The 15160-nt window shown below is 46.3% G+C and overlaps 1 protein-coding gene across 1 annotated transcript in view; it reads left to right on the top strand.

Moving 5' to 3' along the window:
* Positions 1-11870: 11870 nt before the first annotated feature.
* Positions 11871-15160, top strand: part of RORA (RAR related orphan receptor A) — a 570488-nt gene continuing 567198 nt past the window's right edge. The window contains exon 1 of the mRNA XM_039491333.1: positions 11871-12162. Within this exon, the coding sequence (XP_039347267.1) occupies positions 11991-12162 (172 nt within the window). The 5' untranslated portion in view covers positions 11871-11990. The remainder of the gene's footprint in view (positions 12163-15160) is intronic.

Below are 15160 nucleotides of genomic sequence, written 5' to 3'. Positions count from 1 at the left end.
AAAAAGGAAGTGATTTCCTTGCAAAGATACATGTTTGCGAACACTGAACACAGTCTACTCAGTTTCTGTGAACAAGACCATACAGGGCACCTAATCTCATGTGCTCTCAGGACAAGTTCGAATTTTCGGCATTCGCTTTCATTGCCTGGGGTCTTGCACAGGAGATCAGACAAGCGGGGCAGGACAGCAGAATCTGTGTAGCAGCCAGGCCTGGTAAGCCGTAAACTTTAGGCTGCTTAACAGTTAATGGATAACAGTGCCCTCCTGCTGCAGGCAATCTGGAAAGCATAAAGTCTGACCCTGTTCCAGCCCCTCCCGGCGGTCCCCGGGAAAGATCCCTGTATGCTTTTCCTCTGCAGCCTCCAACATGTGGCTGTTAAACGACAGTCATTGTTATGCAAAGGAAAAGTCAAGCATTCACAATAGTAACATTAAAGTAATTCCCCTAATTAGATGCAGCAGTCGCCGAGCGAGATCACCCTGAGGCGGGTCTCCAGGAGAAACAGAGAGCGAATGCTGCGTGAATCCCTGCACAGACCAGGGCCCTATGCTGCCATGCTGGTCGAGGCACTTCTCCCACTATACCTCAGGATGGCCTGGCGCGGAAGAGTGTGCTTCCACGGAGCACCCAATAAGGCACCTCTCCCCAGGAACCTCCTGCGGAGGCTTTTCGAGTACCTCTCCGAGAGCTTCGTGGAACTGTCCCAAGAGGATTTCTGTTCAATCCCTATATGCATTGACCTTCTTTTCATATAGTTTTTATTCCTGTTTTTTAAAAAATAAATGTTTACATGTTTATAGCACTTACCGACTGATCCTTCCCCTGATTCAGAGTCCGGGTTAACGGCCGGGGAGGGTTGGTAGGGGATCTCTGTGAGGGTGATGAAGAGATCCTGGTTGTCGGGGAAAGCAGTATTGTAAGCGCTGTCGCCTGCCTCGTTCTCCACAAACCCTTCCTCATCTTCCCCATCGGCAAACATCGCCGAGGAACTGCCCGTCGACACTATCCCATCCTCAGAGTCCACGGTCACTGGTGGGGCAGTGGTGGCAGACCCACCGAGAATGGCATGCAGTGCCTCGTAAAAGCGGCATGTCTGGGGCTGGGCTCCGGAGCGTCCGTTTGCTGCTTTGATTTTTTGGCAGCCTTGTCTCAGGTCCTTGATTTTCACGCGGCACTGCGTTGCATCCCGGCTGTATCCTCTGAGTGCCATGGCTTTGGAGACCTTCTCGTAGGTCTTTGCATTCCGTTTTTTGGAGCGCAGCTCCGAAAGCACAGACTCATCGCCCCACACAGCGATCAGATCCAAGACTTCCCGGTCAGTCCATGCTGGGGCCCTCTTTCTACTCTGAGATTGCATGGACTCCTCTGCTGGAGAGCTCTGCATCACTGCCAGTGCTGCTGAGCTCGCCACGATGTCCAACCAGGAATTGAGATTCAAACTGGCCAGACAGGAAAAGGAATTCAAATTTTCCCGGGGCTTTTCCTGTATGGCTGATCAGAACATCTGAGCTCGGACTGCTGTCCAGAGCGTCAACACAGTGGTGCACTGTGGGATAGCTCCCGGAGCTACTAAGTTCGATTTGCATCCACACCTAGCCTAATTCGACATAGCCATGTCGAATTTAGCGCTACTCCCCTCGTCGGGGTGGAGTACCGAATTCGAACTAAAGAGCCCTCTAGGTCGAATTAAATGGCTTCCTGGTGTGGACGGGTGCGCGGTTAATTCGAATTAACGCTGCTAAATTCGAATTAAAGTCCTAGTGTAGACCAGGCCTCAGATCCCACCCCATCTAACATCCCATCACAAGCTATTGGGCATATTTACCGCTAATAGTCAAAGATCAATTAATTGCTAAAATTAGGCTATCCCATCATACCATCCCCTCCATAAACTTACCAAGTTTAGTCTTGAAACCAGATATGTCTTTTGCCCCCACTTCTCCCCTCGGAAGGCTGTTCCAGAACTTCACTCCTCTGATGGTTAGAAACCTTCATCTAATTTCAAGTCTAAACTTCCTGATGGCCGGTTTATATCCATTTGTTCTTGTGTCTACATTGGTACTGAGCTTAAATAATCCCTCTCCCTCCCTGGTATTTATCCCTCTGATATAGTTATAGAGAGCAGTCATATCTCCCCTCAGCCTTCTTTTGGTTAGGCTAAACAAGCCAAGCTCTTTGAGTCTCCTATCATAAGACAGGTTTTCCATTCCTTGGATCATCCTAGTAGCCCTTCTCTGTACCTGTTCCAGTTTGAATTCATCCTTCTTAAACATGGGAGACCAGAACTGCACACAGTATTCCAGATGAGGTCTCACCAGTGCCTTGTATAATGGTACTAACACCTTATCTCTACTGGAAATACCTCGCCTGATGCATCCCAAGACCGCATTAGCTTTTTTAATGGCCATATCACACTGACAGCTCATAGTCATCCTGTGATCAACCAATACTCCAAGGTCCTTCTCCTCCTCTGACTCCATTTGTATGGAACCTCATAAAACTGCTTGGTTTCCTACAGGATGATATTCAGTAATTTAAGAACAAATTGCAGGAAAACAGCAGTAAAAGAAAAGGTATTGAGAAAGCCAACAGTGGGAGACAGAGATGACTGTGCCATTTGCCTTACTTCAGTGAGAAAGGCTATTGGTCTGTTAGAAATACATTGGTGCTGTTACTATTCACGCTTTACATCAGGAGATGTTGAATGTGAATATGGTCATTGGTATATTGATGCATGCTAAAGAATGAATTTGGTTCACATATTCTCTGTTTCAGTCATTTTCAGAAATAAATGAGGAATCCAGTAAGGATCCAAATCCAAACTGCAGGAGAGGGAAGTGAAAGTAGTGGCTTATCAAGCAATGAGCTTGTGGAAGGAAGACTAGTGGGTTATACTGTGAGTTTGCAAGGCATAGAGGAGACTACTGCAAAAAAGAATCTAACCAGTGACTTCTGCTGAGCTGTATCTGAGGTCAGCAGCCCACACTTCTGCTTCATTTAGGGGCTGAGGAAAGAGCACCCATCATTATATAAATGATATTTAGTTACATTTGTAGGTGTTCATGTATAGTTACAAATATGAATGAAGAGGCTTTAATAATTTAGTCACAATGCTTCTCCCTACCTCTTCACATTGCTTTCCTTTTATTTTCCAATTTTTTCTCCTTTATCCTAGAGCAGATGTTTAAAATTCTGCTAAAGTAATGTCTTATTTAATTACTGCCAAATGTTTGGGTTCCAGACATGTAACCAGCATTTTTTGCTAGAGATTAGTGGGTTGGGTAAGTTACAGAAAGTTGTTTTCAGGTACAGACAGGTAGCAGCTATTTCATGTGGAAGCCATGTCTGCTATTGTAATTGCAATGCCAACTTTAACCAGCAAAACAATTTCAATTAAGTTATATAAATCATTAAAATACACACCTGAGGATATGGCAGCAAAGAATGGCTGCACACAGTGCAAGTGCTTATTTTAAGAGGGAATTATGTAAAGGTGAGTATATCCTTAGTATTGCCAAGATAAATTCATATAGTCATCTCCATATGAACTGACACGTTTGAAGACCCATCACGGGTCCCTCTCCATCAATGACTGAAATTAACTTCTCCTGACTATCTACTACTCTCCCCCACCATCTCCAACATCTAACTCCTTTCCTGCAATCCTTGTCATCTCATTGGGACCCCTCCTGTCCATCTGTTTGGCTTTGCAACCTGTAGAAACCCACTACAATACGCACTGGGAAGCTAATAGGATGCAGCTAATGAGCAGTTCCCTAAGCAGGGAAAGGATGAGGTTGGCTAGAGCTCATCCTGTGCTGTGGCCTGATCTCATTGGAGTCCAGTGGGAACACAGAAGGAGGTTGTGGGACAGTGCAGTAGCTGGTGTGTGGGTATACAGTAGTGTGACATTCCTTAAAGTTAAAGAATCTAAATGGCTGCATTAGTCATGTAGCGTTATGTGTCTCAAATTCAGAATGTGTGTTCTGCAAATTGATGGGCCATAAACAGTAGGCCAGAGTGATGCTGTCTAGTTATTGTTCAAATGATGATTTTAGTCCTTAGGAAGTGTTGGGTTGCCACACTTTGGTCTGTCCCACCCTATAGCTGCTGCTGATACATGCTGCCTGTTGTGTTTGATGGCTACATGCATTGTTCCTTCTCAGTCAGTTATGCTACTATGTCACCACCTTGACAGTGCACCTACATTGTGTCACACTGTGGATGTGCATTGCTCCAACACTTGTGGGTTCACTTCTGTGTTCTGCAGACATTGTTCCAATAATTAATATATGCAGTGATACTTGGATTACACAATTTCTTCCCAAAATGAATGATAGTTTATGCAAAGGTCCCAACTTCTCTGACATAGCATCTGCAGAATCAGCAGCAAAATGCATGCCATTTTATTTTTTATATATCTTGCTATGAGAAATATGCCATTGCAGAAAGTTGTCAGGGGTGGTCCTGGGTTTAGTGGGGCGACAGGGAAATAACATCTGCAGGAACTTATGTAGCACCTTCTCCAACCAAACATTTCTCCCCACCTTCCTCTGCATACCTGTCTGTGCCAGCAACACCATCTCACCTGTTTAAAGAAGTTCCATGGATCATAGAGAAGGATCCTGGCTTCCTACATGGTCCTGACAACCACAAATGGAAGAGGAATTTAACTTTCAGTACAAAGCATGAGACAGGGACTTGGTTTTTCTGCCATGGCTCATTTCCACAAAAGGCCTACAGATAGAGAACCGGGGATGGCTTGGGGCTTAGCACATGGTGTGTTGTGTGGTGAGGAGGACTACTCTATAAGTAGTGTGACCATATTTACCAAAGTAAAATTGGGACATCGCTCAGGGCTGGCCTGAGCTGCCTGGCATCACCGCTTGCCTGAGCCCCCCCTCCCATCCTACACAGGGATGTCCCGAGCCACTTGGTGTTGCTGCTTGCCCAAGCTCCATGCCACCAGGGACTGGGGCTGATTGCCTGAGCCTCGCACTGCCCTAGGCTGCCTGCCCGAGCCTCGCCGCCCAATGCCTCATGTCGCCACTGGCCTCCCTAAATGTTCCTCCATGCCCCCCTAAGGGGGAACCGCGTGGGCAAAAGTGAGCATTTGTTCCATTTGTTCATCAACTGATCAGAGCAACTTGCAACTGGTGAGACCAAATGGGACAAATGCCCACGTTTGCCAAAAAAGTCAGGACATCCAAGACACAGTTTTAAAAAGGGACTGTCCTGGCCAAAATTGTATGTATGGTCACCTTATCTATAAGTCACATAGGTCTAAGGCTGGCTGTGGGCCTAGTGATACTCAATGTACCTAGAGATGGCTGAAACAGGAATTTTGGTTCATAAAAAATGTTGGTATTTTGCAATTTGCTATTGTTCTGAATCAGGACAAAAGCAAATTGACTTGAAATTCTTGTGAACTGAAGACCCTTGAAAATTTTGTTTTGGAAACAGTGAAACATGATGTTCCCAAAAGGAAATCTTTGGGGACAGCTGGGAATCTGGGACTGGCAATGGAAATTTGCTTGTGTTTTTACTACTGTTTCATCAAATTTGTAATAGATTTGGCCAACAGTTTGTTTTAGCAAATCGGCACTTTTGGAAAAAAAACGTTGTTTTCTCGGGAAATTTCTGACCAACTCTCTTTATATCACTATATATAAATCCAACTGGACACTTGACCTTAGGGATTGGCAGTGTGGGGGAATGTTGCAGTGCCAGTGTTTATTAGAATAATGTACCTCTGCTCTTCTCCCTCTTCAAATCCATTTCTTTTCTTTCCCCATTGCCACCTTTGCTTCTTTCCTAATACTCTTTTCCTTTCAGACACTGAAATCCAGTGCTGCTGGCACTACTGGTAGAGGGAATTATGTGGGATCCAAAAATAGGCTTTTTTATTGTTTCTAATTATTTTCACTAATCTTGAGGAAATAATACTGGTCCTGCCAGTGCAATATCAGCTCAGAATGTAGCCCTCCTTCCTTCAGGTCTTTGCTTTGTTTAAGGATATTTGGCTGTAGCTCAAGCTTTCCCTAGAGAATGAAAGTTGCAGGCAGCCAACTTCACTTGGGTAGTCACAAAATTGGTCAGAGAAGCATGGAAATGGTGTCTAAGGGTTCCTGGGGAAGAGGAGAAGTGTATGTGTCTGTGGCCTCCCACTGACCTTGTGTATGCGGTATTGAAGTGGGCTCAGCTGCTTGCTTGTTTGTTCCATGCTTGAGCTTGCAAGATCCGACAAGGGCTGCTTGATAGCAGCCTAGTTAGGGAGCTAATTTGAGCAATAATCTGTTTCAGTGCCCCTGACATAATGCCCCATAGTCTGACTGCAGTAATGGTTGTTTCTCCCCAATTATATAAAATGTGAGGAAGCTCCTGCTGCTATTGTTTCTCTGACACTGAAATTAGGTTCTCCAGAGGCTTTGTCTTCTGTTTTTACTGAGCAACAGGGCCGCTTTGTCCATTTCTTGTGTGGATGTTACTGAAACACTCCAGTAAAGAGATACTGCCTTTTGAGCTGTTACTTTAGGCTCTAGCCCTGACTTAGCTGATTCTTGCTCCTCCTGAGTTATAGAGGAGAGGTGGGGTTGAGAGAGAATCTCTCTTGTGCATTGATTCAAATCCCTGTTACAAACACTAGCACTTTCTCCTCTGGTCTGTTTTCCCTTATTTTTAGTTTTTGAAGAAACTTAATTTTCCAACAACCAAACCCTACTCTACGTTGTCCTACAACAGCCTTCAATGCCACACTCTCTTCTTTTTTCTCCCTTAAAAGGAACACAATAACTTTTTGATTTGTTTAGTTTTGCAAGCAGAAAAAATGAAGGCTGCATGAAAAATATTTATCCATAAATAGGATGAGTGTATTCAATCTCTGTTTGCGTGTGAGTGTGTGTGTGTGTGTGTGTATGTGTATGTGTATGTGTATATATATATATATAAAATCAACAAACAAAGATCCCTGATTATTGAAAGTATATGGTATTCTAAAAGCATCGTGCCTTCAAAAACTCATGTGCATAATCTTTACCCTCACATGTAGTCCCATTGTTTCCAGTGCTGGTGAAAGGCATTGGTTTGACAGTCTTGAGGACTGAAGTCCTCTTTTTATGAACAAGGCAAGCTTCCCAACATGCATTGCCTTGTCAGCAGGCCTCAACCTGGATCTGGGAGGTGGGAGAAACTTTCGTTAGGGGTAACAGTTTCTGTGGTGTATGCAATTCTTGGTTTCTCTTCTGAGTCTGCCAGTTAGTAAAAAGAGAGTCATGATCAGGGCCAGCTTTAGGCCAATTCCCCCGATTCCTCGGAATTGGACCCCGTGCCTAAGAGGGACCCATGCCTTACGCACCTTTTTAATTTATTTTTACATACCCAGTGGTGGTCCGGGTCTTCGGCGGCGGGGGTTCCTTCACTCGCTCCGGTTCTTTAGTGACATTATGGTATGGAGAGAGTGAAGGACACCCCCGCCGCCAAAGTGCCGCCGAAGACCGCTGCCGGGTATTCGAATTGGACCCTGCAGTTCCTAAAGCCAGCCCTGGTCATGATGTAGGAAGTTGCAACTCAAACCCACTAAACTCGCACCATAAAGGGGCCACCAAACATCCATTAGATGGGAACAACTTCTGATCACTACTAAGCTGAGCTGGTCTCAGAATGGTGATGCAAGTGAAAAAGCTTTGTAGCCTTTGGGGGCAATGAATGGTGAGGTTATTAAATAAAGTTCTGACCTTCTGGAGTTTATGCATTCTCTGGGGACAAAGGCAAAATCATTCTTATGCTGCTTTCTGTCTCCTCCTAACATACGCTACAATCTCAGTTCAGCCCCATTGTACGTTTGCATTGGGATATGGTTATTTTTCCCCCCTGCATAAGTGGTCAGTGGGTTTAAACCCAGGACCTTCAGATCCACAGCCAAGATATTTTACACGTGAGCTAAAAGACCAACCGGCAGTAAAGTAGGATGTTGTCCAATTTCTGAACAGGGCCCTAGAGTAGAACATGTCAAACAGCAGGTCATACAATAACATGAAAGACAGTTGTGAATGTTGGCTGTTGGGATTCATGATTTCTTTTCCTGGCTCTGATGCAGGGCATGGTGTAGTGGTTGGACGAGTGCTTACAAACACAGTACACACACACACACACATACAGTATATGTTTTAAACAAACAATTTAATACTGTTCACAGCTATGCTGACTGTGAAGCTTGGTTGAGGTGGTGAAATTAGAGGATGGGATATTTTCCAGGGAATGCCTTGCTGCTAAATCAGTGGTTCTCATACTTTTGTACTGCTGACCCCTTTCACATAGCAAGCCTCTGAGTGCGAACCCCACCCCCCATAAATTACAAATACTTTTTAATATATTTATCACCATTATAAATGCTGGAGGCAAAGCAGGGTTTGGGGTGGAGGCTGACAGTTCGCAACCCCCCATGTAATAACCTCATGACCCCCTGAGGGATCCCAATCCCCAGTTCGAGAACCTCTGTTCTAAATGATGAACTAGAACTCCGCTGAGCCCTCAAGGATTAACACATTGTTGTTAATGTAGCCTCTCACTCTACAAGGCAGCAGGAATAGAAGGGAGGGGAGACAGCATAACAGACAGAGGCAGACTTATACCTTGTGTGTGGGAGAGAGAGAGAAATGCACATTGCCCCTTTAAGTAAGCTGACCCACTCTTAAGGGCATTGTCTTTTTAAGTGGATCAGGAAGTTGAATGAGCCCCTGCTGCCCCAGACTCTCTGTCTCTCTCTCCATCCATGTCCCCATCCTGCTCTATATGGAGAAGAAGGGGTAACTGGGGTGTAGGAGTAGGGGGAGGGGACACCCTGACATTAGCCCCCTTTCCTTCCCCCCCATAACCCCCCCCACAGCAAGCAGGAGGCTTGGGGAGCAGCACATGGCAGTGGGGGAGGGACAGCTGCAATTGGTAGCCTGCTTGGCAGCTGCTGCACAGGGAACTTAGGGGAGCGGGGAGCAATTAGTGGGACTGCCAGTCCACCCTGGTTACAAGCCCCCACCGGCTTGCTGCAATAGGCTGCTCTTCCTGCGAGCAGTGGACAAAGCAGGCGGCTGCCAAACGATGTTAGAAGGGTGCATTGCACAACTTTAAACGAGCATGTTCCCTAATTGATCAGCAACCTAACAACAAAACAACTTTAACCAGGATGACTTTAAGTGAGGAGTTACTGTATACTGTACATGGTTTTGTGTATACAACCCTGTACAGTAATACTGGATGTATAAATGTATAATGTATACAGTAATATACAGCATATCATAAAGAGTACATATGCAAAATATAATTTTACAGTATTTTAATTACATGAGAGAGAAAGAGAATGGAAGAATGAAAGAATAAAAAAGGAAAACAGTAAACTAACCACTCCACACATCCTGGATATTCTTGCTAGTCTATGACGATGATGATAATGGTGATACAATGACTATGACAATGGTGATGTGATGACAATGAATGATGACGATGATTAGTACAGCGCCCGAATGATGAACGATGAGATGATGAAGATGGGTGCTGTACACACTCTGATGATTAGTCTTCCTCGTCCCCTGACAACACTACTGGGGGGTCATCAGGGATTGATGTTGATCCAGGAGACGGAGGTGATGGAGAGTGAATCGTAGATGAAGTGGTTGGCTCTGGTTCAGCTTGAGAAATTGATTGCGTAGGCTCATCTGCTGCTGGTTGTTTTTTCTTGAAAAACATGATGATCGGCAACTGTCGCTGTTGTCTCTTGAGCTGCTCAAACATTTCTTGATATGGTCTCAAATAGTCTGTAATACTACGTGTGATTTTGAGGCTTCGTTCCATAGAGGGATTGTATTCAGAAATTAAATCATTCAAGTGTTTCGCTGCTTGGAACACTTCAGCAAATTTGCCTTTTAGGGCACGGGGATTTGCAGCCCTGTAGAGCAAGCCCGGCTTTATTAAATGCCCAGCCGCATTGCCACAAAACAACACAATCACATGGTCTTTAGTTGCTTTGAAGCCAGGGGCTTGTCTTTCTGATTTCAAAATGTAAGTGCGGGTGGGCATTTTTTCCCCAGAAGATCCCAGTCTTGTCAGCATTAAAAACTTGTTCCGGAAGATAGCCCTTTTCTTCTATGATTTTCTTTAATTGTTCGGGGTAGGCTTTTGCTACTTCTTCATTGGCAGATGCAGCTTCACCAGTAGTCTGCACGTTTTTGAGGTTGAAGTGGTTCCTAAAACTGTTAAGCCAACCTTGGCTGGCTTTGAATTCCTTCTCATCAGAAGGCTGTCCCTCTTCAGTGGGAGATTTTGAACAGCATGTAGAGGCTAAGAGCCTTTTCTCGCAACGTGTCGCCATCGATAAGCACGTTTATGGTTCGTGTCTTCCAGCCATAAGTTTAATGCCTTTTCAGTCTTCACTAAAGTCTTATCAAGCACCTGGCTTGTCACCTTAGCAGTTCTTAGAGCACTTGATGCCACGGCTTGATGAATTTCTCTCTTGAATCTTGATGGCACGGATGCTAGATTCGTTGTGGCCATATTTATGTGCCACGTTGGTGACTGACATACCGTCTCTCCATAAGTCCAACACAGCCAGTTTTTCCTCCAGCATTGGAACAGATTGCTGTTTCTTCGGATGAGCGCCAGATGAAGTAGTTGGCTTGTGTTTAGGGGCCATGTTGTACAAAAAATACGTATCTTTAAACAACACGGTGAGAAGCTAACGCTATGAGAGGCACGTGGGAACTGAGACCAACCGAGGGAACAGCAGATTCACGTCTCCCATCTCATGCTCACTCCAGGGCATACGCTCATTGAGTGGAATGGTGGGTGGAATCGCCCGCACTACTATATTTAAATTATTGTTTTTCTTTTTTTGCCAAGTGCATATAGTTGAATTCACGTTAAGTTAAATGCACGTATGCTGTGACTCCACTGTATGAGGCCTTGGTCAGTAATAAAGGTTGTGAAAAGCAGCAGATATAGATTTTAGAAGAAATGAGACTACAACTCATGGTCTTCTAGCTCCTAACTGTTGGCACCTTCCCCTAGGCTAAAGGGTAGCTCACGGGAAAGTGTCTTAATTTGGTGTATGAGAGAGAAGGGGATGGAGACTGTGTGAGATTTTGCCTGTTGTGCAGACGTGTGCCAGAGTCTCGCATGAGTTGTGCGACACCTGCCCCACCTGGCATGCCCTGCTGCTGCTTCAGCACCTATCCCAGCAAGGAAGTCTCTGCTGTGGTGGCTTTTCCTCTTCCAAGGGCCCTGGCTGAAAAGGGGGAGGGCACAACACAGTGGGTGACCCTGTTGAGGAGCCCTGGAAGGTGTTGGGGGGGGGGGACCTGGTACAGGGGGAGGTAGTGATGGGACTTCATTCCCCCTCCTCCCCCACTGGCATCTGCTGCAATAGCCACAGCCTCATGCCCTGCTGGCAGGGAGCTGGGGCCCTAAATCTCAGGGGAGGCTATTCCTGCTCAGGCCCTGGGGAGGGAAGCTGCCGGGGGGCTGCCAGGGGGCACGTGCCCAGCGCTGGGTTCCCCCTCCCCTGTCCCACTTCACCCTGGCCCCTGCCCCGGGAGGGGGGCATTGCCAGAACCCCTGGGGGGAGGGGAGCCTTTGCTGGGGGCCATTCCTGGCCGAGCCCCGTGGGGGCGGGACACGCGTGGTACCAAGGGGAGCAGCCCGCTCCCTGACCCACAAGCCGGGTGCCTTGGCCTGGGCGTGTCCCCGCGGGCGCTGCAGCGAGAGCCCCCCGCCCCCGTGTCGGGGCTGGGCAGCCCGCGCCGCGCGTGGCGGCGAAGGCGGGGGGACGCGGGGCTCTCGCTAGCGCTGCCTGTGGTCACAGCCCGGCGCGCTCGCCTCCCATCCGGCTCCGACTCGCGCTCTCCCCGCTGCCGCCGCCGCCGACCATAGAGTCGCGCTGCAAACAGAAGATAGAGGGAGTGCAGGAGCTCGCCATCTCCAAGCCATCTACAGCGGGAAAAACATGGAGTCCGCTCCGGCAGCCCCCGATCCAGTCACCACCGAGCCGGGCAGCAGCGTCTCCGAGCCGGCCGCCGGCGCCAGGGACACCCCGGTCAACCTGGAGCCTGCCCGGAAAAGCGAAGCGCCGGCTCCAGTCCGCAGGCAGAGCTACTCCAGCAGCGGCGGCAGCAGAGGTAGGGAGACTTGGGGAAGGGGGGAGCGCTGGGATAGGGAGAGTGGGAATAGAGAGAGGGGGTAGGAGAGAAGGGGAAACGCAGCAAATAAACCACCGGGCATAAACCAGGGGATTTATGAGGAGCCGGGCACAAAAAAGCAACTCCCCACTCCATGCAATCTGGCAAACTTTTACAGCTCCCTTTAATTGCTGCGGGAGGAGGGACAGACTGGAGGAAAAATATTGAAAGAGAGAGAGCGAGAGCTGCTCGGTGCTTTCCCGTTTCCCCGTTTATCGCCTGCAAAACTCAAATGGGAACTATGGCCCTGAAATTACATAATTAAAACACAAAACAACCCCCCTGCAGGATCATTAGAATTCAAGGAAACAAACTTTTAAAGCTGCGGTGTCCTTCTCCCCCACCCTTTCCTTTTCTCTCTCCTTTTGACAGTTTCTTCTCTGATGTGCTGAGGTTTGTTGTTGGAATGGGGGAGTTTTATGTGATCTCGCTGATTAATTAGGAGGTTGCCGAGCTGTGATTTACTGCTCCACTCTTTTGCATGCTGTGTTTTTTTTTTAAATTTGTTTTTTCGGTGTGTTTAAAAAAAAATCCCTCCCAAAAGTTGATGGTCTCCTGGCGTTTCTTGAAGGTGCACAACTTTGCAGAGAAGGACCTTCCTGATCTCATGGATTTTCCTCCCCTCCACCTCCAGTCACAAGATATTGCAAACAAATTGTAAAAAGCCTTTAATTGCTGGTTTAATGATGACCTAAGCATTTTCCTGATACAGACCGCATGTTTAATAGGACGGGCAGCGAGAAACGTGTGCTGGCCAGGTTAAGTTCGGCATTGTTTATAGCATTACCTGTCCACTTTTACTGAAAGTAACTGTCTTTCGACAGCATTGTATGCGAACTGTTCGCTACTGTAGAGGGATGGAGAGACCCGCTGCCCCCCTTTCCCCATTGCACAGGAGCGGTTAATTAAAGTCGATGGGTTTTAAATATATTTAGGGTTTGTGAAGAAGAAAAAAAAGCGAGAGGGACAAAATGCCGCTTTAATTCCCGCTGTCAATAATTTATAAATCGCTGCTGTCATCCACGGGGAACTGACTCGGTAGGATCGTTGGGTGATGGGTGGAAACTAAATAAAAATACATATACTGATCTGTTCAAGAAATGACAGCCAGCCTGGCGCACACAGTGCTCGCATGGCTCCGGGGTCCTGAGCCAGCTGCCGGCTGATTGCAGGGAGTCGGGGAACATTTTCAGGTGGTGCGGGGGAAAAACCGATTCCTCCCGGAGTGTGTGATTTTTGTTGTTGTTGTTGTTGTTTGGAATATGGCTGATCATGTGTTGGCTTGTGTTTTACAGTATTTTTCCCATTTTGGCCACGCCCCCCTTTCCAGGCAGCTTCCCACTCAGGGAATCCGAGTACAGTAAAAGCCAGCAAGATGACACGCTGAAACATTTAATTAGAGGCAATTTCCGAATAATGACCGCGCAGTTATGCAAATGCACGGGAGAGGGGGGTGGCGAGGAAGAGCTGGCTCTGGAGAAGACGGGAAGATGGGGAAGGTTTTTGTGTGCAGAAAGCTTTTGGCTGCAAAGAATATATTTAGAGCTTGAGACAGTGGATTTGGAATGCAAGCCGGTTATGTAACAAGGTTAATCAGAACCACTAGAGAAAATTTCCTTAATAATGCTAAGGAGTTTTCTGAATGTTTTCAAAGGGGCCGTAGTTTGTGGTTGTTACACAACCTCCCCCTCCCCAGTTGCTTCCAGTCTGTATGCTTCAATCTGCTTTAATTGTCATTGCTGGCACATGATGACTTTTAGCGGGGAGGGGTGGGGAGAGAGGGGTGGCAACCTTCAGATTAGTCTTGCGATGTTGTAACTTTTAGACCTTAAATTATGTAATGAACGACTAGTAAGGTATGTATGTATCAGAAGGGGAGACGGCAATATTTCTGATGATGAGGGTGATCCGCTCGTGGTTCTGAATCGTTTAGGCTTTGCTACCGCTAACCTGCTGACCCATATGTCCCTTCTCCCCCTTGTGTAGCATTCAGTAAGGGAGTGGGGGTTAAATACACACACACTGCACGCAAGCACTAGGTTATGTAACAATCTGAATGAAAAAACGAAGGTCAGTGATGGAGGCATCCATGCAGCAGTGCTGCAATACCAAAAGCCCCTGGAAATTGTCTTTAGAGTCTTTAATATCTGAGTGTGTGTATGCTTTTTAGGGACAGTAATTGTTTGTGCCTTGTAGGGGGTGGGAGTATGGATAGGGCTGATTTAAAGAAGGAAACTGTTTTGGGTTTAGGGATGATGTAATGGAGTTGGTAGGAAATACAAATCTGCTCCTAGATTGCACACAGTAAGAAAATTGGAGCTGGCATTCAGGATTAATGTTGCATAAATTACAGTATTGAAAATAAGTTGACCTATCCGCTACGTGATTATGCCTTTCTGATATTTAAAAGGTGAAGGTCTGTAACTTTGCAAGAAAATACCAGAGAATTGTAATTAACATTTTTAGCCTGTTTGAAAGCAGGACCTAGATGGAGACATTGGGTGAAATTGAGCCACCTGACTTGTGATCTATTTATTTATTTATTTAAAGATTCCTGAGGTTGATTTTATGCTTTTTTCAGATAAAGGGAAAATATATTATGTGGAAATCTTGACATTGGGGTGACCTCGCAATGCATGAATAGCACATATATGAGTACAGGTAAAAAGAATAGCCCTGTAACACAGGTAAATTCCAAATCATGTGTTCGTGTACATGTTCAGCACATCAACTAATCTCTTAGATTGTTATCCCAAAATGTGCTCCATGCAGGCAGATCCAGACACATATGCAGGTCAGTTTGCGGAATTGGTACCCAGAAAAGCATTCCTTGATTTTTAAATCAATAAAGTTAAGACACCGGAAATATTTCTTCTGTATCATCTATTTTAGTATCTGCTACTGTTGCAAACCTGTACTCAGGGCTGTGCAGCTAAAC

This window comes from Mauremys reevesii, linkage group 10 (assembly GCF_016161935.1).
Source record: "Mauremys reevesii isolate NIE-2019 linkage group 10, ASM1616193v1, whole genome shotgun sequence".
NCBI classification, from domain to species: Eukaryota; Metazoa; Chordata; order Testudines; family Geoemydidae; genus Mauremys; species Mauremys reevesii.
Note: the sequence above shows the minus strand (reverse complement) of the source record. Positions and strands in the feature narration are given on the sequence as shown.